At 42.3% G+C, this 24118-nt stretch overlaps 1 protein-coding gene across 2 annotated transcripts; it reads left to right on the top strand.

The window, feature by feature from the left end:
- The first annotated feature begins 539 nt into the window (after positions 1–539).
- LOC145800172 (uncharacterized) lies at positions 540–3843 on the top strand. Of its 2 annotated transcripts, none has more exons than XM_082889822.1 (2): positions 540–647; positions 1903–3843. In XM_082889822.1, exon 2 carries the CDS (start codon positions 2518–2520, stop codon positions 3469–3471), a length of 954 nt encoding a protein of 317 aa, XP_082745948.1. In that variant the 5' UTR covers positions 540–647; positions 1903–2517; the 3' UTR covers positions 3472–3843. The 2 variants fall into 2 exon arrangements, with proteins under 2 accessions (XP_082745948.1, XP_082745942.1); XM_082889816.1 differs by having other exon boundaries at positions 549–647; positions 1863–3843.
- The last annotated feature ends 20275 nt before the right edge of the window (positions 3844–24118 follow it).

The following is a 24118-nucleotide window of genomic DNA, read 5'->3' as shown; positions in this document are numbered from 1 at the left end:
AAACAAGAAAAAAAATAGAAAAAAAAAAGCCCTCTTTTAAGGGATGTGGCCACTAGTCTTATCCAAATGATTTAAATCGTGCATATTTTAAGTTTTTATATACAAATTATTTATGATAAAAAGTATATTGATTTAATAATCATATCATATGCTTTTATTATAGGGTTGGGTTTCCCTCTAATTCAGAATTGGATGGGAGGGTGTAATGACCCGGACATGCATTTGATTAATTAGGCATTTAATTGCATCTTTATGTGCTAGTTGAGTCTGTGAAATTTCATGTCTAATGGTGTAAATTGTAAGGATTTGCATTTATATCTGTTACTCGTAGAAAGACCAGTTGAAATTACAACTTTATACTGAAAATTGAGGGCCTTAGAGGCGCCATAAACCAAAACTGAGTACATATTTGTGATCAACATAATTTTTAGTACCAAATGAGAAATTTGGTAAAAATTTGATTCAGAATTAATTAATTAGATTTAATTAAATTCAATCCTTAGTTTAATATATATATATATATATATATGTATATGAGCCTTAGTGGGAGAGAGAGTTCTAGAAAGAGAGAAAGATAGAGCTCAAGAAAGGGGAAAGAGGAAGAATAAGGGAAATTAAGCAAATCTTCATTGTATTAACCATCTAAGGTAAGAATCCATCTCTAATTTCTTGAATCTAAGTTGTCTTACCTATGAAAGCATAGAATCTAAGTTGAATTAAGGAATTGGGTGGTGTAAGTTGATGTGAAGAATCCTAAAGTGAAGAATTGTAAGAAATAGCTTAAGATTTTGACATATATGGCATTCTTCACGTTCAATCACTTGTTTCTTGCATGATTTTTTTGAAATGAGAAGGAATTTTCATGAATTTTGAAGGTTTGGAACTCAAATTTACATGTATTATGATTTTACCATTTTTAGTTTAGATTTGATCTTTTATTTGGAACCTTGGGTTTTGATTTGAACTTATGATTTCTATTCGAAGTTAGAAATGTGAAATTGAAGGTGTTTTTGAGGGTTTTGGGCCTTGATTTTCATGAAATTGAAGTTAGTTTTGTAAAGGGAAAAGTTTCATTTTTCAACAGAATTTTAGACTGCAACTCCACCCAGACCGCTCAAGAAGCTAGGGCCTCAACACATGCGGTTTTTAGAGCAGATTTTTTATTTTGTTTTCTTTCCGTTTTTTTTTACTTCTGGGCCTCTGTTTGCATGGTTTTCAATTGTTTTGCATTTGCATTGCATGAACACAAGAGAAATTGTGTTTTGTTGTGCTTGGTTATGATTTTTGAAATGATATTTGTTGGATTGAGTGGCCAAATAGCCCTCAATATTTTATTTATTAATTTGTTCATATATATAATGTTTTAATTTATTATTATATTTGATTAACATTTGGTTGTTTAGTTGTTGTTTTTTTTTTTTTTTTTTTTTTTTTTTTTTTTTTTTTTTTAACAGAAGAGACAAAGGGTGTATTGACCAAGTTAACTAAGTAGTTTGATTTAGTCAAACCACTATTAAGTGTTATCCTACTTAATATGAGATATGTATGTAGATGGGGGTAGTGTGGTTATTATCTCCTAATAAAAACGAATTGTTATAATATGGATAAATGGTTGAAGATTTGGGCAAGTGAAACAACCTCCATAATCTGAGGGAATCTGTTTTCTAACCTGTATACAGATATGGATGTGTGATACAACCCCCATAATTTGATTTTTAGAAAGACAGTTTTTAATGTATACTTTTGTATACTTATATATATGTGATTCCCAACCATGAAAAAAGAATACACTACAACCCAAGCACAATATTTACAATATCTCTCCATTATCTATTACTTTTGCAAACCTTTTATTTTTCCAGATATCAATTCAATTTTTGCTATTGCTGCTGAACATCACAGTGCCATTACAATTCAAGAATTCTGGTATGGCTTCATTTGTAAATTATCACTAGTATCAGAGCAACCGAAAGTTGAAGCATACAGCCGAAGCCCACAAGATTTCTTTAATTGGCCATAGACAAGCAAGAACAGTTCCATCAGTGTTGACTTTGCAAACAACCAACATTGCATATTGTTTCTTGTGTGGGTCCATGCAAAGTTTTCCATCATTAACATACCAATTAGTGCTGCTGCTTTGATTCAACGACTTCAAGCATTGTCTATTTGTTTTTTCAACGTTGCTACAGGGCCCGAACATTTCAAGCTCGAATTTGCCCCGAATTCAAAACGACGCCGTTTTAGATTATCTTACCGGTAAGAGAATTGTAATATATCTTATCGGTAAGAGAATTTTATTACATGTTACCGGTAAGAAAATTCAAAACGACGTCGTTTTGGATTTCGAGCCAAACAATTTCGGGCCCTCAAACATTTTTCTTGTTTTTTTTGGAGATCAAGATAGTGGGAGCAATTCTGGTAAAGCAGTGTCGCCAAGTTGATTCAGTAGACAACAATATTTTTGTGCGCATTTATGGCCAGTCCATCTAAACTTATAATTAATTGATAGTTTATATTATGGCTAGTAAAGCAATCAGTCAAGAACTCAGTAAAACAGAAAAATTGAATGGCACTAATTTTTCTAATTGGAAACTTCGTATCTGTCACATTCTTTTCCAAGACAAGGTTGAGTATGTGATTGATATTGATGTACCAGATCCACCTCCTGAAAATTGTAGTACTGCCAATAGGAGAATATATGAAAATTTTCTTCAAGATGATAGGATTGCTAGAGACATCATGCTCACTTTCATGGAACCAGATATTGAAATTTTATTTGAAGATCATGTGCATGCTAAACCCATGTTTGATGTCGTTAATGATGCTTATTGCACTTCATCTAAATCGTATGTTCAATTGTTAATTGATAGATTTAATGGGAATTCAATGAAGGAAGATGGGAGTGTAATTGAACATGTTAATAAATTATCTGTCATTGCTAAAGAACTAGCGGCTTTAGGGAACCCTATTCCTGATCGAATGCAAGTGTCCACAATTTTACATAGTTTACCTGATTCTTGGGAGCTTGTCGTTATTGCTCTTAATTTGTTTTCAACTCCTATGACCATGAAAAATTTACCTATTTTATTAGGTGCAGAGGCTGAAAGAAGAACCAAAAAGAAAACCACTAAATATTTTTTAACCGTTACCTCTACTGGTCCATTTGAGCCACCACAATTTGAAAAGAAAAAATTCTCTACTTTTTCCTCAGAAGCTTCAAATTTTGGGGAAAAAAAAAATTCTAAGAATTTTAAAGGAAAAGGTAAAAAGTTTAAAACTAGTGGCAATAATGATAGTGGAAATAACAAATGGAACAAAGGAGTCTATTTTAATTATGGAAACCCTGGACATCATCAAGTTGATTGTCGTGTGAATAAAAATAAGAAGAAACCTTATTTTGGAAGCTCCAAAGATATTGCTTTTGTTGTGACCGACTCTCTTTTGGCTGATTCTGACATTGTAGCTTGGTGAGTGGATTCTGCTTCTTCTCGCCATGTGGCAAAGACTAGAGAGTCTTTTGTGGAGTTAAGAGAGGTCAAAACTAGTGATCATCGAATATATATGGGAAATAACAGTTATTGTGATGTTGTTGGTATTGGAACTGTAAAGATCATGATTCTTGGGCAAAGAAACCTCTACCTGACTGACGTATTATATTCACCCACCATGAGGCGCAACCTTATCTCAGTCCCTCGTTTGATGAAAAGGGTTTTGAGGTGTGCTTCCATTTTGGAAAAGTGTCTGTTGGAAAACATGGTAGGATTCTTATGTGGGGTAGTAAGGTTGATGGTTTGTATGGCTTGAACGTGGTTTCTAGTGTTAACAATAATGCATTTGCTAGTTCTTCTACTTATATTGATTCTTCTTTGTATGTTGATGATCCTTATATTTGGCATTTAAGATTAGGACATACAAACAAAAATAAAATGAAAAGGATGATAAATATGGAATTAATTCCCAAAATAAATATAGATTTTTCTATTTGTGAATCATTTTTATCCCGAAAAATGACTAGATTACCTTTCCCTAAAGGACAAAGAGCAAGTGAATTATTAGCTATAATGCATTCAGATGTTTATGGACCATTAAATATTAAAACACGTAGAGGCATGGAGTATTTTGTAATATTTATTGATGATTACTCTAGGCATGGTTATTTATATTTAATGCGTAAAAAATTCTGAAGTATTTGAAAAATTTCAGGAATATAGAAAGGAAGTTGAAAAACAATTAGGAAGAGACATTAAAATGTTTAGGTCTGATCGGGGTGGTGAATATATATCAAATTTATTTGGTGAATTTTTTTAAAGATAATGGAATTATACATCAAACCACTATGAGTTATACACCACAACAAAATGGCGTTGCCGAGCACCGCAACAGAATATCATTAGATATGGTTAGATCCATGTTAAATCATTCTTCACTTGGATCATAATTTTGGGGGGAAGCTATTGTTACTACAATGTATTTATTAAATTTAGTTCTTACAAAAATTATTGATAAAACTCCACTTGAATTATGGACTGGTAAAAAGCCTATTTTGGATAACTTAAAAGTTTGGGGTAATTCCGCTTATATATTAATTCTAGCTCAACAAAGAGACAAAGTAGATAGTAAAACTATCAAAGGAACTTTTATAGGATATCCTGAAAATTCAAAAGGTTATAGATTTGCTATTCATCATAGTGATGGTACTATTAGTGTAATGGAAAGTAGAGATGCAAGATTTTTAGAAGAGAAAATTGACACAAGAAATCCTACAAAGCTAGTAGAATTATTTGAGATTCCTAGAGAAAAAGAAATTTTAAATGATAATGATATTAGAACACCTAATATAGAAATTATTTCAAAACCAATGGAAACATTTCTTGATATTGGAAAAATTCAAATAGAAAAGAAACCCATCCACAAGGTTAAAAAACTATCTTACATTTATTAGTGAAGAAAATAATGAAGATCCTTTAACCGTCAAAGAAGCTTTATCTTCCCCTGATTCGAACAAATAGGTAGAAGCAATTGACGATGAATTAGATTCTATAATTAAAAATAATGTGTGGGAATTAGTGGAGAAAACCAATTGGGAATAAATGGATTTTAAAAAGAAAATATAAATCTGATGGTACTATTGATAAATATAAGGCAAGATTAGTGGCTAAAGGTTTCACACAAAAACCAGGAATAGACTATGACAAAACATATTCTCTGGTTGCTAAGTTCACTTCAATAAGGATTTCAATGTCAATTGTAGCTTCATTAGATTTAGAATTATTTCAAATGGATGTTAAAACGGCATTTTTGAATGGAGAATTAAAAGAAGAAATTTATGTGGTTCAACCAAATGGTTATAAAGTTGAAGGCCAAGAACATAAAGTGTACAAACTTAAGAAATCATTACATGGACTTCAACAATCATCTAGACAATGGTATTACACTTTCATAATGCTATAACTACATACGGATTTAAAGCAAATGAATATGATCATTGTGTATATTATTGGAATAGTGTGAGTAATTTTATTATTTTATCTTTGTATGTGGATGATATTTTAATTGTTGGTAATAATATTGCATCGATTGAAGAGATTAAGAATTTTCTAAATAGTCAATTTGAAATGAAAGACATGGGTGAGGCATCCTTTGTATTAGGAATACAAATAATTAGAGATAGAAAATCAAAGACATTAAAATTACCTCAAGAACAATATTTTGAATTTTTTTTGAAAAGATTTAATATGGAAAGTTCAAATCCCATTGATTCACCTATCCATAAGCAAACAATCTTATCAAAAAAAAAAAAAAAAAAAATGTGCCCAAAAAGTGAAGAAGAAAAACAAAATATGGAAAATAAACATTTTGCTCAAACTGTTGGAAGTGTTATGTATGCAATGTTATGTACTAGGCCTGATGTTAGTTATTCTATAAGTGTGGTTAGTAGATACCAAAGTAATCCCGGAGAATTGCATTGGGCAGTTGTTAAAAGAATTTTAAGATATATTCAAGGCACTAAAGATTACAAACTAACCTATCAATATAATAATGAAAATTTAGAAGTCATTGGTTATTGAGACATTGATGATGGAAAATCCACATCAGGTTATGTATTTCTCTTAGGTGGAGGTTCAATTTCATGGTGTAGTAGAAAACAATCATGTATGGCTAAAAGTATAATGGAAGCTGAATGCATAGCATGTAATAATGCAACTTCTGAAACTGTTTGGATTAAGAGATTTCTTGATGATTTAACAATAAAAGAAATATCCAAGAAGCCCATAGCTATAATATGTGACAACCAAGCTGCTATAAATACCATAAAAAATGGTGAGATTGGCTCAAGAGGAAAACACATAGATCGTCAATATCATTAAGTTGTTGATATGTTTAAAACAAAATGAGATTGTTATACATTATATTTCTTCTAAAGAAATGATTGTAGATCCCCTAACAAAAGCTATTGCAACAAATGATTTTAGAAAACATGTGAATGCGATGGGGATTAAAAATGATTGAGAATATCTCGGTCTATTGGCCAAGTGGGAGATGTTGGATTGAGTGACAAAATAGCCCTCAATATTTTATTTATTAATTTGTTCATATATATAATGTTTTAATTTATTAATATATTTGATTAACATTTGGTTGTTTAATTTTTTTCTTTTATTTATAGAAAAGATAATGGGTGCAATTAACCAAGTTGACTAAGTAGTTTGATTTGGTCAAACCACTATTAAGTGTTCAATATGAGATATGTATGTGGATGGGGGTTGTGTGGTTATTATCTCCTAATAAAAAGGAGTTGTTATAATATGGATATATGGTTGAAGATTTGGGTGAGTGAAACAAATCTCATAATCAGAGGGAATCTGTTTTCTAACATGTATACAGATATGGGTATGTGAAACAACCCCCACAATCTAATTTTTAGGAAGACAATTTCTAACGTATACTTTTGTATACTTATATATATGTGATTCCCAACCATGAAAAAAGAATACGCTGCAATCTAAGCACAATACTTACAATATCTCTCCATTATCTATTACTTTTGCAAACCTTTTATTTTTCCAGATATCAATTCAATTTTTGCTGTTGCTGCTGACATCACGGTGCCATTACAATTCAAGAATTTCGGCGTGGCATCATTAGTTAACTATCAATATTTTGTTTAAAGTGAACGAATGTCCTATTTTTGAATCTATTATGGCATCCAAAGGAAGTCCCAAGTCATGGGAGACAACATGTTAATGCGGGTTCATGACATATATGTGATTACGAGATCTCGTTAGCCACTTGACCAAGTGGTGTCATGTTTGATAATCGATGTCCGAGACCGATTACTCTAGTTAGATGATAGTATGATATGTTCTGTTGGATGTACCATTATTATGTTCGGATATATGGCTGATTTTATTCTGATTCGTTTTACAAATATGATATATTTGGAATTCGTTCACTAACCCCTTTACTTTAATGTTATTCACTAGGCTTTAGCTCACTATGTGTGTATATATATAGCAACATGAAGAGCAAGCCCAGAAGGAATCTTTTAGTCGAGCTATCATCTGAAGCCCTCATGAGATTTTGGTGCCACCGAGTTGAGGTTAGGTCTGGAAAACCGTTGTCAAGTTGGTGATTGATGTTGAGTTTTTGATATGTGTATATGTATATGAATGATTTTGTACAAGATGGTATGCACATAATACATGGTGGGTAAATTAATGTTTTATGCATATGTTATTTCATATAGACTCACAACTTATTGGACTACTTGTTGTATATAATTTTATACTAATCTTCCATTAGCCCCGATTATTTTGATTTGTACAGGAAGGCCTTTGGTAATCTCAAATTATTGGTCGGTTACGACGCTAAACCTATAGGGACAAGTTTGTGTCGTGACAGAGAGTGTTGTCTGACAATATGAGGAAATAAGGATTTCATTACCGGATGGGCCGAAAACAAAATTCACCATATATACAAACACACATGTACATACAATATGATATATAAATTATATATACATAGGAAAAAAATTAAATACCATAGAAGCAATCTTTAATAGGATGAAGAAGTTTTTTTGGTACAAAATAGAAATAGAAGGCAAGATGGGAGAATAATAAGATAAATATATATATATATATATACTGGGGGCTATTTTATGTATAAAATGATATACATATATATATAATTTTAAAGTGCTATGACAAACAGTATTTTTTTTACAGAAACAAAGAAGCCATGGCTTCCCATAATCTTCTCCTAGTTTCATCCTTGTTGTTTGACTTGTGAAACCAACCACGAGTCTCGTCTCGATATTCATTTTGTAAGACTCTTTGTGTATATTATTCCTAAAACAATTAGGTCAATTTGACAATCGTAACATTTTTATTTTATTGCATTTGTCACAAATAAAGAAGTCTATTTCTTTTTCTCTCACTAGACTTTGAGAGCTTCTCGCTACATCCCTTTCTTCTAGGGTTTCTAAGATTTGGGTGCCGCTTGGGGTGGAAGAGAGGAGCGTTGTCCACTGGCTTCTTCTCTCCTCCTTTATTTTCTGGTTCAATAATCCTTTGAAGCTTGTTTTCCCAACTTCTCCCTCATTGTGAGATTTTCTTCCCTTTTACGGTGGAATCTCCTCTTGTCTCTCTTTTTCCTTATCGCTCCGCCTTACCCAGTTATCGCTTTCATCAAAATCGCCTTCTCCTTCTTCTTCCACCTCACTTTGGGGCCATCGACACCGCACCTCTAGATCTGCCACTTCACGACCTCCATGGCCTAGATCTACCACTTCTTGACCTCCAAATTTGCCTCTTTTGGCCTCCAACCACCAGATCTACTGCCACCATTCCACTGCCTTGGCTTGGGACAGGGTTTTGCTTTTTTTTTTTCTTTCTTTGTTCTATATTTTTGTTTTGTTAGTTATTTGATAGTGTAGCTTGGAGTCCATCGGTGGTGATTGTAAAGCTTACCATATTTGTGGTTGTAATCTATGTTTTTATCCTAGACTTTACCTATTACTGAACTCTTATGATTGGTGTCTGCTTCGCAGTACAGACTTTGCGCCTTGATATTTTCATAATTTTCTTCTATGTGCTTCATTTGTTGATTTTTACTTTATTTGATGTAAGTTTTTTTGTTAGATGGACTCCTCTGTAAGTGTCATTGGGCTTACCTTAATGGAGATTTCTATTGTTAAAAAAAAAAAAAACTATTTAAAAAAATACACTTGTTGTTCATTTAAAAAAAAGTACAATAAATTAAATAAATTGTGAGTATTGGAGCAACCTAATTTTTTTAATGGATGATGTATATGGAAAATATAAAATGAACGATTTCAATCATCGAAACAGAACCCATAGTAGGCCTCACATGTTCAAACAATACCCTCTAATCGAGATATAGAATTGGAGGTAATCTGTTCCTTTTATTATACTTGTCATAAAAAATAGAGAATATATTTTTAAAATCATATTTGTAACAAAATTATTTAATTAGTATTATTTAATCAATTTAATTTTTTTCATAGACAATCTAGACTTAAAAAACTTATAAATTACACAAATTAACTATAAAAAATAAAATAAATAAGGGTTTTCAGTTAAAAAATTCAAAATCAAACTTTCTTAGTTCAAAGATTCAGAAGAAAAAAAAACTTTGTCCATAAAGACATGCTAGTTTAAAGTGTCTAAATTACCCCTATATATATATATATATCATATACTAGTCTCTCATTCTCAATCCTCTCACAGATCTTAAATCTATTTTTCTCTCTCTCTCTATCCATTTCATTCTCTTTTTCTACCTGTACAAACCCTAAGTCAATGGCGGTTGTTCCCGTCGGACTCTGTTGACTTCTCCGGCGAATTGGGCACCCCTGAATCGCCGTTGACTGGAAGAGATTTGGACTCTAACTGTCGCTACTTCTCTTAGCTTTTCGCTGGAGCTATGTCCTCACCCGCAACTGTTTTCGGCCACAAGCCGAGCTTTTCATCTCCGGTAGTGGCAAATCTCTTCAGATATCATCAAATCTGTTCAAAGTAGAGTTGTTGACACCTCTAACGTGAAGATTATTGGTAGGTGAAAGAGCTGCGGTTGCGGTTGCGGTTGCGACTGCGACTGGAGTAGCGGAAACAACAATGGTCTTTTGGAGTTCCATGAGTTTGACAGATCTGCCGTTGACTTGTAGGGGTACAAATATGGCTTGCGACTCGTGGGCGGCCCTAGGTGGGCCTGATTAGGCTTGGTTCCGAGCTCAATTTAGGACCTTGAGCCTGTGCTATTATTTTGAAACTTGGCCCGAGCCTGCCCCGCTCGAGGTCCAATGTCATTTTTAGTGAAAAAGAATAAAATTTTGGTGGAAAAATAAAAAAAAATGTTTAGGCTCGGGCCCGCCTGCCACCTGCCACCTGCCCAAAGCCCGAATATCTCCTAGGCTTGGGCCTAATGTTTTGGCTTGTTGGTTGGCCCAAGCCTGAGTCTAAATAGACCGGGCTGTGCCAAATTTACATCCTATTACTACTGCTACTAATGATGATATAGATAGATAGCTATATATATACATATAAGAGGTTGTGATGATAATATTTCTCTTTTCAGTTCGTTCAAATGATAGAGAATTTTTGTCTATTTGAATGGCGGGGCAACACTGAAAGCTCTCTCTCAGGGGGCAATTGTTGTTGTAGCCATGGTAGGAATACTTTCTCTTCTCTTATCCAAACACAAATTCGAGCCTTAATTTTCTCATCAATATCTTTCACATACATGAATATATATATATATATATATCTAATTAAATACATATTATTATATATATTTACTTTAATAAAATTATTGATTTAGGTTTTCCTAAATGGTCCAGTTTGAAAACCAAATGTATGGGGATAAATAAATCATGTTGATTTAGGTTTTGCTCAGTTTGATCTGATTTGAAAAAAAAAATTGTTCGAAAAAAGATTTTACCAGATAGAGAGAGAAAAAGAGATGAAGAGTGAGAGATAGATACCAACAAATAGAGAGAGAAAAATTGAAGATTTGTGACTGCTTTATTAAACAGATAAGAAAAAAATAGATTAAAAAAAATTCAACAAATAAAAAAATATTTTAACAAATAAGTTTAAAAAATGCAACACATAATAAAAATTTCTAACGGATAGGTAAAAAATTTGAACAGATAAACAAAAAATTTGAACATATAGAAAAAAATTAAGCAGATAGATATAAATTTGAACATATAGTGAATGAAAAGTCAATAGATAAAAAAATCCCACAAATAAATTAAGGGGTAAAATTGAAAACAAATTATCCTCCAAAATCAACGAAAAGATTTCACACCAAGCTATTTCACAAATGATGCACCTCTTACCAACAAAAAATGTCCATTGAATCTAATGGCTTATACCCTATTATGTGGTGGAGTTCAAGAGGGTTGAGAGTAAAATTACAAACCGAATGGCGGATTGACAGGTTGGCAAATTGCGGTTTGAACTGTTTTGGGCTAATTGGTTGATTGAAAAATATTCTAACCAATTATCAAACATTTGTATAATATATAATGCTAATTTGCATAATATTTTCATATATATAACACAAATTAATTTTACATAATATGTTTTGATAGGGTTATAAGTTTCTGCTTCCCGGGTGGATGGGTCGGACCGGTCCAGGCTCTTCAGACTCTGGCTCAGGGTGATGACTCCGTCAAGTGACCTGCATGCAAGCCCAGAGGGGAACGGGGTAGTCCCCCAGTGAACCCTCCAGTGTGAGAATTAGTAGAGTAGGAGAAAAACTGTGTAGAGAGAGATCGAGAGAGAGAGATAGCTTAACCTTCTTCTTGTCCTCCTATCCTTGCTTATATTCTTTAGTTATCATTTTTCCTGTCTCTTGTGACGTGCTTTCCTTCGCCGAAAGCCTGTGCCGTAGCTTACCTTGTTCAGGGTGATGGAGGCTCTGTTCCGGCGGAGGGGTGCTGTCGTAATAAATGCTGTGATGGGATGCATTAATGGTGATGTGTTGTGATAATAACTCTGCAGATCTTTGTCTGCTGATGTGGCCCGTGTCCCACCTGCCATGTGCCCAAATGCCATTGGCCCTCCATGTCTAGATGGCCTCCAGCTGTCCTGGGCTTTGCCAACCGGGTTATGCCATTGGTCCCAAGCGATGGGTTTGGGGTGGTTTACTGTGGGCCGTATGCCTTGTGGGCCTACCCATGTCAGTAGTCCCCCATTTCCGAGTGCAGCTTTAGACCAACGAAGGGAATAGTAAGAAGGAAGAGAAGTGTGAAACGAGTGGAGAGGCCGACTGGAAGGTGTGCCGACCGCAAGGGTGACTGGGCGAGAGGAACTGACCGTGAGGGTGGCCGGGTAGGAGGGGTCGACCGTGAGGCGTGCCGACCGCGAGGGTGGCCGAGCGGGAGGGGTCGACCGTGAGGCGTGCCGACCGCGAGGGTGGCCGAGCGGGAGGGGTCGACCATGAGGCGTGCCGACCAGGACGGCGCGGGGCTCAAAAATGTGCTGATGTGAAAATGGAAAGGACAGGGTAAGGGGAGGGGACAGTGCATCGTGGCCACACACGTGGCAGTATCATGGGGGGAAATGAAGCGTTGGAGCAGAAAATGAAACGATAGGTCACGGGGGGTTTTGAAAAGGCGGTTTTGGCGGTTGATTTGAAAGGTTTTGAAACGGGCGAAAATTAATGTGGATCCATGGAATACGGGTAAAACCGTAGGTTTTGGGTATAATGCGTTTCACCTACCTTTGTACAAAAACTCAAAATATCCAAGTGTTAACTCCTTCACGGCGTGCGACATATCTGTGTAGCATTCTCTCAACTTCCTTGCGTCTGCGTCAGAAGTGTTTTGTGAGCAAGCTCTAGAAATGGCACAAGAAGAAGTAGTTAATGTGAGGGTGGACCCGTTGGGGGATGATGATGGGGAGGAGTTAGCAGCGCAGTACAGGACGGAGGCGTCGGCCTTGATATTGGCCCCAAAGCCACTAAACCAGGTGGAGTCGGAGCAGTGGCACACTAAGGCGGACAAATCCACACTCACGGTGGCGGATTTGGAGGCGATTAGGGAGCGGTACCAGATTCCGGCGGAGGTAGATTTACGGCTGCCAACACCAGAGGAAAGGCCGTCTATGGTGAAGCCAGGGGAGTTTTCCCTGTACGAGGAGGCGCTGATAGGGGGGCTGAGGCTGCCATTGCCTCAAGTGGTGGTTGACGTGCTAAATCGCCTGGAGGTAGCGCCGGGGCAGTTGATGCCCAATGCGTGGAAGATTCTGATGGCCTGTGCGAGTGCGTGGCCTAAGGCGAATGGAGGGGAGGCCATGACGATCGACGAGTTCTTCTCATGTTACAAAGCGTCGGGGCAGCAAGAGACTTGGGTCACCCTACAGGCGGTGATGGGCAGGGGGTTGGTGGCAGGGCTGCCTACGTTGATCAAGGGGTGGCGACCACGGTGGTTCTTCGTGTCAGTTAATGGGGGGATGGGGGTGCGCACCATCTGGAAGGTGCCAACTCGGTCGATGGAGTCTAGGCTGGGGGCGGTGGCGGAAGAGAGGGTGAAGAGAGTGAGGGAGTGGAAAGAGAGAGAGAAAGCCAGATGGGACGATCTTGTCCAGCCGTCTGCACTGTTTGAGGCGGGGCTGGGACCGCAACCGAAAGGTGGAGACCTCGGCCGGGCGGAGTTGGAGGAGAGGAGAAGAGCACAGGAGGTAGAGGATCGAGTCGTTATGGCCAAGGCTGCGAAGTTGATAGAGGCGCAGAGGGACCGACCGCTTGAACCGATCTCGCGGGAGAGGATCCGACCGCGCCCCAGGCCGTTAGGGGAAAAAGACTTAAGCAGCTTTGAGCCGCGGCCGCCGCCTGTAGACCCTGTAAAAGAAAAGGCCAGAGAGGCGGTGGCGGCTTTGAAGAAAAATAAGGAGAAGAAGAAGAGGGGAGCCCCAGAGGAGGCTGCAGAGGAGTCTGGGGCCAAGAGGGCGAAGGTGGCCCCAACGGATGCGGAGGTCCCTGTGGCAAAGGACGCCCCAGAGGTGGTGGAGATCATCCCAACGGTGGAGGTTGTGGAGATGGCTTCACCAGTACAAGTGGAGGCTGGACTGGGTGAGGCGGCGCCGAGCGGGAGGGAACAGGTCCAGAGGAGGCCTGACCCCCAGGAAGGAGGGGTTCGTGTGGCTACGGCGATTTATCATGCGCGCGCGGTAGCTAGAAGGTTGGGGGGAGAAGAAGGTCCAGCCAGGGCGGGAGCCGACCGCCTGGTGAAGATTGTGGATGAGGGAGCTCTGCGCACGGCATCTGGGTATAGTGAGGCCGACCTGCTGAGGGGGTTATGCTCCGCCCAAATGGAGGTAACCACCTTGGCGGGGGCTCTTCTTAGGAAAGCTGGGGCCGCCAAGTTGAAGGCTGAGGAGGCCAGGACCCAGTTGGCCAAATTGAGGAAGGGCAGTGCCGACTAGGAGACTGCCTATGCCGATCTGTCAGCAGTCAAGTTGGAACTGGAGGACACACGCCGTAAGGTTGTGTCACTGGAGTTCCAACTGGCTAGTGAACAGAAAAAGTTGGAAGAGTCTAAGAGGGCCTGCGCCGTGGCAGTCGAGCGGCACGAAGAGGCTATGACCAGCAATGAAGAGCTGGTCAGGCAAAAGGATGAAGCGGACTCCAGAATTGGAGACCTGTTGAAGGAGCTGGGGGAGGAGCGCGCCAGAGCAGAGGAGGACAAGGGGAGGTTCTGAGGGAATGGGAGATGGAGAAAGCGAAGGTGGCGGCGGAGCTGGAGAGTCTGAGGAAGGGGATGGAAGAGGAGAGGGCGACGGCGGCTGCTGAAAGGGGGGCCCTGCAAAGGGAGCTGGACGAGGAGAGGGCGAAGGCGGCGTCTGAAAAGGTGGCCTACCCTAATCTATGCGTCGCGGCAGTGGAGCAATATAAAGGGTCCCCCGAATTCCAGATGGTGGTGGATGCTGCCGTCGCCAGGAGTCTGGCTGGTCAAGAGCCTGGGGGGATGGGCCCATCAAGGAAGACTGCTGGGGGTAGGACGGAATCAGAGGTGATTGAAAGCTTCTAGCAGTCCGACTTCTATAAGCACGAAATGGCCGAGTTCTGGGACAGCGGTTGGAAAATGTTCAAGCGTAGAGCTGAGGAGCTGTTCCCAAACTTGGACCTGAGTAGTGTGACAATAGGCGAGGATGATGTGGCCCAGACCCCCCTGGACGAAGGCGTTGAAGAAGAGGATCTAGCATCCAGCGAGGAAGAGTAGCCAAGGAGAAGAAGATCTGGACGTGCTCTGTGGTTTGTTTTTTTTTTTTTTTTTGGTTGTAAACACATTGTAAAGGAATAAATGAAGGTATGGAGAATTTAACTGTAATGAAGTTGTGTACAAAGATTATTTAATTGTAATGGATGAATGTATAGCCAGTTGAATTTTGTGTATTTTGCTTATGCTGCCAGTGTGAGTGAAATGTTGTGATTAAAACTGGTCAAAAAGATTGGGTCAATAAAAAGATCGTGTAATGTGAAAGTTAAACATCATGAATGAAATGTTTATTTTGCAGAGTGCGATTGGAGTTGTATGAAAATTGAAAAGATAATGGAAAAAGTGGAGTAGGAGGCAGGTTGTAAATTGTAACTAACTAGGCTTTTGAAGTGCTTGGTCTGGCAGAGGCCTTCGAAGTTATTGGGGCCACATAGAAACAATTGAATTACGAAAACCGAGGCCATCAGTCGGGATTTACATTATGTATGGAAAGGGGAATACAACAATGTTGACAATACAAAATATGAACTTATTGGTAGTAACGCTTCAAATGTTCTGCATTCCAGGGATGGGGCAGGTCTCGGCCTTCCATGTCTTGAAGTCGGTAAGTGCCTGGTCGTGGTCGGGCTTTCACAACGTAGGGCCCCTCCCATTTGGCTGCCAGTTTGCCCTCGGTTGGATTCTTTGTGGCAAGAGTCACTTCTCGCAAGACAAGGTCCCCCACGGAGAACTCTCGTGGTCGAACTCGGCGGTTGTAGTGTGTTCTCATTTTCTGCTGGTACGAAGCCAATCTGATGGCAGCGGTCTCTCTGAGCTCTTCGACGAGGTCCAGGTCTGTTCGGTGGAGTTCGTCGGCTGCGGCCAGATCCGGATGTAAAATCCTGGGAGTGGACAAACCGACTTCTACCGGAATAACCGCCTCAGCGCCATATGTTAAGCGAAAAGGGGTTTCACCAGTGGGAGTGCGAGCAGTGGTTCGGTAAGCCCAGAGTACATTTGGCAGTTCCTCAGCCCAAAGGCCTTTAGCAGCTTCGAGCTTGGTTTTGATGATTTTCAGGAGGGAACGGTTGGTGACCTCAACTTGGCCGTTTGCTTGGGGGTGACCGGGGGAGGAGAAGCACGGTTGGATCTGGAGATCTGCACAAAATTTTCTGTACTTCGCGTTATCAAATTGTTTGCCATTGTCAGAGATGATGGCTTGAGGGATGCCAAATCGGCAAATGATCGATTGCCAGATAAACCTGGTGGTGTTCCGCTCGGTGATTGTGGCAAGGGGTTCAGCCTCGACCCATTTGGTGAAGTAATCAATAGCAACGATTGCGAACTTGGTCTGACCTCGACCGGTGGGAAGCGGACCGACCAGGTCGATCCCCCACTTGGCAAACGGATAAGGGCTGTAGAGTGTGATCAACTCTGTGGGAGGGGCGTGAGGGATGTTGGCGAAGCGTTGACATTTATCGCATTTGAGCACGAAGTCGGTCGCATCCTGATTGAGAGTTGGCCAAAAGTACCCAGTACGGAGTATCTTCTGGGCAAGGGACCTGCCTCCTGAGTGATTGCCACAGATCCCCTCATGGATCTCCTGCATTACGTAAGTTGCTTGCGCTGGATTGAGGCACCGTAGATATGGCCGGGAGAAGCCGCGTTTGTACAATATATCGTCGATAAGGACGTAATTAAAGGCGCGGGATCGGACTTTGGAAGCCTGCAGCTGGTCATCTGGGAGTGCTCCTGTGGTCAAGAATAGGAGGATGTCGGACGCCCAAGGGATAGGTTCATTTTGAATGCACTGTATGGCTTGTAGATCGGGTGAAACGGCCGGGTGGTGTAGATATTCAACGCGGACATCATGGCTGAGGGTGGGATGGTCAGCCGAAGCCAATTGAGCTATCTCATCTGCTTTGGAGTTTTCTGCCCGAGGAATATGCCTGATGTGGAAGGTAGTGAAGAGGCGAGCAAGGGGGAGTGCCAAGTCTCTGTAAACTCGCATCGTATCGTCCTTGGCGTCAAAGTCCCCCGTCATCTGACCGACGACGAGTTGGGAGTCGTTGAAAACTCGGAGGTGGCTGACCCCTATGTCCTTGGCAAGGTGGAGTCCTGCTATTAGTGCCTCGTACTCGGCTTCATTGTTGGTTGCTTCAAACAGGAAACGGAGGGCACATTTGAAGTGGCTGCCCTCAGGAGAGGTGAGGATGAGGCCGGCACCGCTTCCTTCTCTTCGGGACGACCCGTCAACATTGAGAGCCAAGAATGAGGATCTTCTGGCTCTGTTGGAGCTGATAGGGGCGGAGGTGTGGTGGTTGGGGTTGGCCTGGTGAACTCCATGATGAAGTCAGCTACAGCCTGCCCCTTGATTACTGTCCGAGGGCGATAAGAGATGTCAAACTGGCTGAGTTCTACGGACCACTGCATCAGTCTGCCTGAGAGTTCTGGTTGCTGCATGACTTTCTTCAGGGGCTGGTCGGTGAGGACCATTATGGAGTGGGCTTGGAAGTATGAGCGGAGTCGTCTAGAGGCAATGACCAAGGCCAGGGACAATTTTTCCAGCAAGGGGTAGTTCTGCTCCGTGCCCCTGAGAGCTCGGCTAATGTAATAGACCGGTCGTTGGACCGAGCCATCTTCTCGAAGGAGAGCTGCACTGACTGCGGTTCCTGATACTGCTAGGTAGAGAAAGAGGGGTTCACCCGTGATTGCCTGGGAGAGAAGGGGGGGTTGGCCATGCATTGTTTTAATTGTTGGAAGGCCTCCTCGGATTCAGCTGTCCATTCAAAAGTCTGCCGAAGAACTTTGAAGAAGGGCAAGCACTTATCTGTCGCGCGGGATATGAAGCGGTTAAGGGCCGCCACTCGGCCGGTGAGCCTCTGAACTTCTTTGACCGTCCTCGGCGACTGCATCTCGACTAAAGCCTTGATTTTCTCAGGGTTAGCCTCGATGCCGCGCTGACTGACCATAAAGCCCAAAAATTTGCCAGACCCTACGCCGAAGGCGCACTTCTCTGGGTTGAGCTTCATCTGGTATTTGCGCAAGGTGGCGAAGGTCTCACGTAAATCAGTAAGGTGATCGGAGGAGTACTTGCTTTTGACTAGCATGTCGTCGACGTAGACTTCCATATTCCAGCCTATTTGGTGATAGAAAACGGTGTTAACCAGTCGCTGATAAGTGGCCCCAGCATTCTTCAATCCGAACGGCATTACACAGTAGTGGTAGGTACCTCGGTCGGTAATAAATGATGTGTGCTCCTGGTCAGATGTGTGCATCAAGATTTGGTTGTATCCAGAGAAGGCATCCATGAAGCTGAGCATTTGATGACCGGCTGTGGCGTCGACCAGCAGATCTATGCGGGGAAGGGGGTAGCTGTCTTTGGGACAAGCTCGGTTCAGGTCAGAGTAGTCGACACAAAGTCGCCACCTGCCATTGTGTTTGCGGACGAGGACCACATTGGACAGCCATCGAGGATAGTCCACGTTTTTTATGAATTGGGCCTCGAGAAGTTTGTCAACTTCGGCGGCTATAAGGGTGTTGCGCTCCGGATGGAAAATGCGTTGTTTCTGGCGGTGGGGTCGAAAATGGGGTTCGATGCTGAGGCAATGGGTTATGAAGGAGGGGTCGATGCCTGGCATGTCAGAGTGGGTCCAGGCGAAGACATCTCTGTGCTCGGTTAAGAGAGTAGTAAGGTCGGCCTTGGCCTGGGCGGGTAATTGGCTGCCGATCCTGGCGGTTCTGATTGGGTTGGTGGGGTCGATGTTGACTTCAACAAGTTCCTCTACAGGTTCACCTCTGACCAGCTCATCTTCGTCTCGGACGTCAAGCCCTTCGATGATGTAACAACCCCCATACTGTTTACTGATTAATGACTGATTGATTACCGATAATCATCGATTTCTGTTAAACGAAACGGATAATGACTGATAACTGACTGATAATTGAATTGATTAAAAGTACTGAACTGACTGACTGAAATTGGAAACCGAATTGATTGAGTATATGTTAGTTAAAATTGCATCTTATCTGTTGACAGTATGATTATCTGTTCATGTTCGTATGTTTAAACTGCTAATTGAAGGCCTTATCGGCGGCCGAATCTGAAACCGATTAGTGTTCTGTGACCCTCGTAATTTATGTGATTTTATTGTACAATTATCTGAAAATTGATTAGGTATGATTAAATTAGATTAAATAAGCTAATTAAAGAGTTGGATTTATTTACAACCTTGCCCTTGAGTGGGCCACTACCTATACACCTTTGAGAGCCTTACACTTGAATCAAACATATTTTGCTCAGCCATTCTCCTTGTTTTGCCGACTAGAGAGAGAGAGTAAGAGGAGTAGAGTGATTCAACTTGATTCATCTTAGAATTAGAGGAATTGAGAGGAGTTCTTGCTAGATTGAACCTCTAGACTTGCATTCAAGGAGCCTAGGTATGAATTTCATCTTTTTGATTTTTGTCCTTGAGTTGTTCTTGCATGATTCATGCTTCATTGTAGAACTAAGTCTTGTTTGGGTTCATTGTTGTTGAATTGAAGCTTGATTGTTGCATGCATGTACATATATTGGAGTTTTGAGGTTGTAGTTCATAATACCTCACATGCATGTCCATCTTTTGGTCATACTCCATGAGTTCATCTTGTTTTTGAAGGCTTGAGTTCTTTTGAAACAGCATTAAAGCTTTGAAAATGATTTAAAGATCATGCATGTCATGTTTGAGGATTGTCCTTGGAAAATGGTTTGAAATTGGGTTTGAATAAAACACCCTTGGGCTTTGATTTCTCAAATTGAGTTTTGAATCATGTTTAACTATGAGTTTACATGTGTTTTCTGGAAATTTAGCCCAAGAGGTCGAGTTTTGATGCTTTTGAACTTGGTTTTGGAGCTTGGAGGTGCAATCTGGGTTTTCCAGATTTCGCACTTCCGCTCGAGCGGGGGAAGTGCCGCTCGAGCGTGGAATCCGAGCATCCAGCATCTCTCTGCACTGTTTTACAGTCCGCTCGAGCTGAGGATTGGGCGCTCGAGCGGAGATTTCACCCATCCAGTACTTTTACAGTACGCTCGAGCGGGGAAGTTTACGCTCGAGCGTGTACCTTTGTTGCATGACCGCTCGAGCGGGGAAACGTGCGCTCGAGCGGGACTCTGTTTTTCTGAAAATGCTTTTAAATGTGCATTTTTGCATCCTCATCCCATCCTAGGCATTCTTAGGCCTAGCTTAAGACATTTAGATGAGGATATCGTTGTAGAACACACCAAGGCAAATTAGGGATTAAGTTATGATATTTCCCAACTGTGTAGCTTAGTGTGTGTTCAACCTGTGAACTGTGTAGGGTTGGCGATTGGGGGACACGCTCTAGCATACTGTAGCCCAAACTCTGTGAGTAACAATTGTGTAAAGATATGTTCAACTGATATCTTTTGAATACTGAACTGAACTGTTTACTGAACTAGTATTACTGAATGAATGTATGTCCTTTATTTCTGAACTGTACTGTGGCATCCTTAGTACCTACGGTTTACTGTTACTGTTACAGAGATCTCTGTCGGTTCCCTCGTGAAACCACTACTGTTTACTGACTGATGGCCATCATTACTGTTCGGTCTTTTAAGACCTACTGTTACTGTTGTGCTAATGGATGTACCACATATGACTGTTTACTGTACTGAACAACTGAATGACTGATTGAAATGAACTGTTTTCATACTGTAAGGACATTCATTCTTAACCTCTTTACATATTGTGTTATTCACTGGGCTTTAGCTCACTGCTCATATATATATGTAGGTGTACAGGCACCAGACCGCAGCTAGAGGCGCCAGGGTTACTCCAGTTTTGTCAAGCCAGCCTTTGTGCCTCACTGCAAGGTTCCGAGCCTACCTGTTAAGGCTTAGGGGTCTTTTACAATTCCCCCTTCTGTACTGTTTTACTGTTCTGTATAGACCGAGTGTTACTGTACTGTTATCAAGGGATTAGGTCCCTGTACCGTGTGACTGTAAATTTTGTATAGACTGTACTGTTTGTATATGTATGAATGCATGAAAAATCTTTTTGGCATACAGACTGTCACAGCTCAATGGACACTATTTATTTACTGTATTGGCTTCCGCCAGGCCCTGTACTCTGTTTACTGTATTACTGTTCTGCAGGCCTTCGGTAATCTCGGATTACTGGCCGGTTACGGTGCTAAACCCATAGGGCCGGGTTTGGGTCGTGACAGATGATCATGGCCTCTTTTAGCTTGACTTCTTTGAGCGAGGCGACATAACACTCCCTGGCCATGGTTTGTTCACCTTTGACAGTTCCGACGTCGAGATCGGTGGAAAATTTCATGGCCAGATGATATGTGGAAGTGATGGCTTAGAAGGCATTTAGGGCTGTGCGGCCAAGGATGATGTTGTAAGCGGAGGGGCAGTCGACCACAAGGAAGGTGAGCAGCTTAGTGGTCTGCCGCGGGTGCTCGCCGATGGTGATAGGCAGATCGATGGAGCCGATGGAGGTCACTCGGTCGCCGGTGAAGCCGACCAGAGGGGTTTGGAGAGGGGACAAGCTCTCTTCCCCAATCTTGAGTTGGCGGAAGCAATTGAGGAAGATGATGTCTGAGGAGCTGCCGTTGTCTATGAGGACTCGTCTGACTTTGTAGTTGGAGAGGATGGCGGAAATGACAAGGGGGTCATCATGTGGGTAACGGACTCCTGCACAGTCGGTATCGGTGAAGGTGATGGGTTCGATCCATTGTTTCGACTGTTTGGGAGGTCGGTCCACCGTCGCCACTGCTTTGTCTGAGCCTTGCCTGATTTTTCTGAGTTCTGCCTTCTGAGCCGAGCGGGATGGCCCCCCGCAAGCAAGGCCCCCCGAAATGACTCTGATTTCTCCGACTGGTGGAGGGGGATTGCCCGGAGGCCGAGGCTGTGGTGGGGGGCGATCGTGGCCTTCGTTTGGTGGGGCTTGATTGCGGGGTGGTGTGCGTCGGCGATTGTTCCTGGGATGGTCAGTTCTTTGTCTCTGTGGGGGACGGGGGTCTGTGAATCGGCTGAGGCGGCCCTGGCGGATGAAGGTCTCGATCTGGTCTTTGAGGTTAATGCACTCGTCGGTGGTATGGCCATGGTCTTGGTGGAAGCGGCAGTATTTGGACTGATCTTTCCGGGTGGAAGGGTTTCGGGACGGTAGGGGCCATTTGAGGGGGTAGTCCCGCTGGATCTGATTGAGGACGTGCTCTATGGGGGAGTTGAGAGGGGTGTACCGCTCGAACCGACCAGGCGGTCGAGTCGGAGTCGACCGGGCGGTCGAGTCGGAGTCGACCGGTCAGTTCGGGGGGGGCGGTCATTATAGTGGAGTGTTTGGCTATTATACTGGGCGGTTCTGGGCTCAGAGTCTTTCCTCTTTTCTCTGGGAGTCGGATTTTTAGGAGTCGGCTCTTGCCGAGCGGCCAGGGAATCTTCAGCATTCATGTATCTCTGGGCTTTGGACAGTAGAGCCGCCATGGTGGTTGGAGGGTTTTTGGAGAGGGAGAAAAGGAAATCGGACGACCGCAGGCCGGCCATAAAGGTGGTGAGGATGACCTTGTCGTCATTCTCCGCTACTTGAAGGGCTTCGGTGTTGAAGCGGGTGACAAAGCTGCGGAGCGACTCCCCCTCGGTCTGACGAATGTTAAGGAGCTGGGTGGCTGGGCGCCTTTGACGCTGGGCTCCAATAAAATGGCTCAGGAAGGAGTCACTGAGGTGTTGAAAGGTGGAGACGAAGTCTGCCGGTAGCTGGCTAAACCACAGCCGAGCTGATCCCTTTAGTGTCACTGGAAAAGCTCGGCACATGATCTCGTCAGGGAAGGCATGGAGGACCATAAGGGTGCGGTAGGTTTCCAGATGATCGACTGGGTTCGTCGTGCCATCGAAGGAGTCAATGGTAGGCATCTTGAACTTGGCAGGCAATGGTTTGTCGCGGATGGAGGCAACAAAAGGCGAGTTGGTGGTGGCTGAGGGCTTGTGCTGAATGTTCTGCATGACGCCTTGTAGTTGGAGTTTCATAGCTCGGATTTCAGCGTCCCAGAGGGGAATGTTGTCGCCATGGTTGGCCAATGGAGGCTGGACACTGCTAGCTTCCCCCTTAGGGGTCAATGCTGCGACTGGCGGGCGTGGAGGTGGAGGTGGTAGGTTTTCATGTTGGGGAGGAAGGAGCTGCGAACCTTCTGGGTTAGGCGGAGGGGGTTGTGGAGCAGTATGGCCTGGGGTTGTTCCTTGGTTGAGTGGAATGTTTGGAGGTGGAACGGGGGGGTTTCTTTGGAGTAACGCATTGATCAGGGCTTGGTTTTGTTCGGCCATGCGGTTGATGCTGTTGGTGAGTTCGATGATGTATTGTGGTGGGTTGGTTGGGTGGGAAGGATCTGTTTGGTGATCGGCAGCGTTGTGGTGAGAAGCCATGGACCTAGTCGTGACCATACACCTGGACGGGCAAGAGGGGAAGGTGATGGTGAGAAGGGAGGGCTCCGGCGGTAGTGAACACAACTAGCGCACGAATAAACCACTAAGTTCCCACAGACGGCGCCAACTGATAGGGTTATAAGTTTCTGCTTCCCGGGTGGATGGGTCGGACCGGTCCAGGCTCTTCAGACTCTGGCTTAGGGTGATGACTCCGTCAAGTGACCTGCATGCAAGCCCAGAGGGGAACGGGGTAGTCCCCCAGTGAACCCTCCAGTGTGAGAATTAGTAAAGTAGGAGAAAAACTGTGTAGAGAGAGATCGAGAGAGAGAGATAGCTTAACCTTCTTCTTGTCCTCCTATCCTTGCTTATATTCTTTAGTTATCATTTTTCCTGTCTCTTGTGACGTGCTTTCCTTCGCCGAAAGCCTGTGCCGTAGCTTACCTTGTTCAGGGTGATGGAGGCTCTGTTCC

Source organism: Camellia sinensis, chromosome 1, assembly GCF_055761805.1.
Source record: "Camellia sinensis isolate YWXY chromosome 1, ASM5576180v1, whole genome shotgun sequence".
Taxonomy (NCBI): Eukaryota; Viridiplantae; Streptophyta; class Magnoliopsida; order Ericales; family Theaceae; genus Camellia; species Camellia sinensis.
Note: the sequence above shows the minus strand (reverse complement) of the source record. Positions and strands in the feature narration are given on the sequence as shown.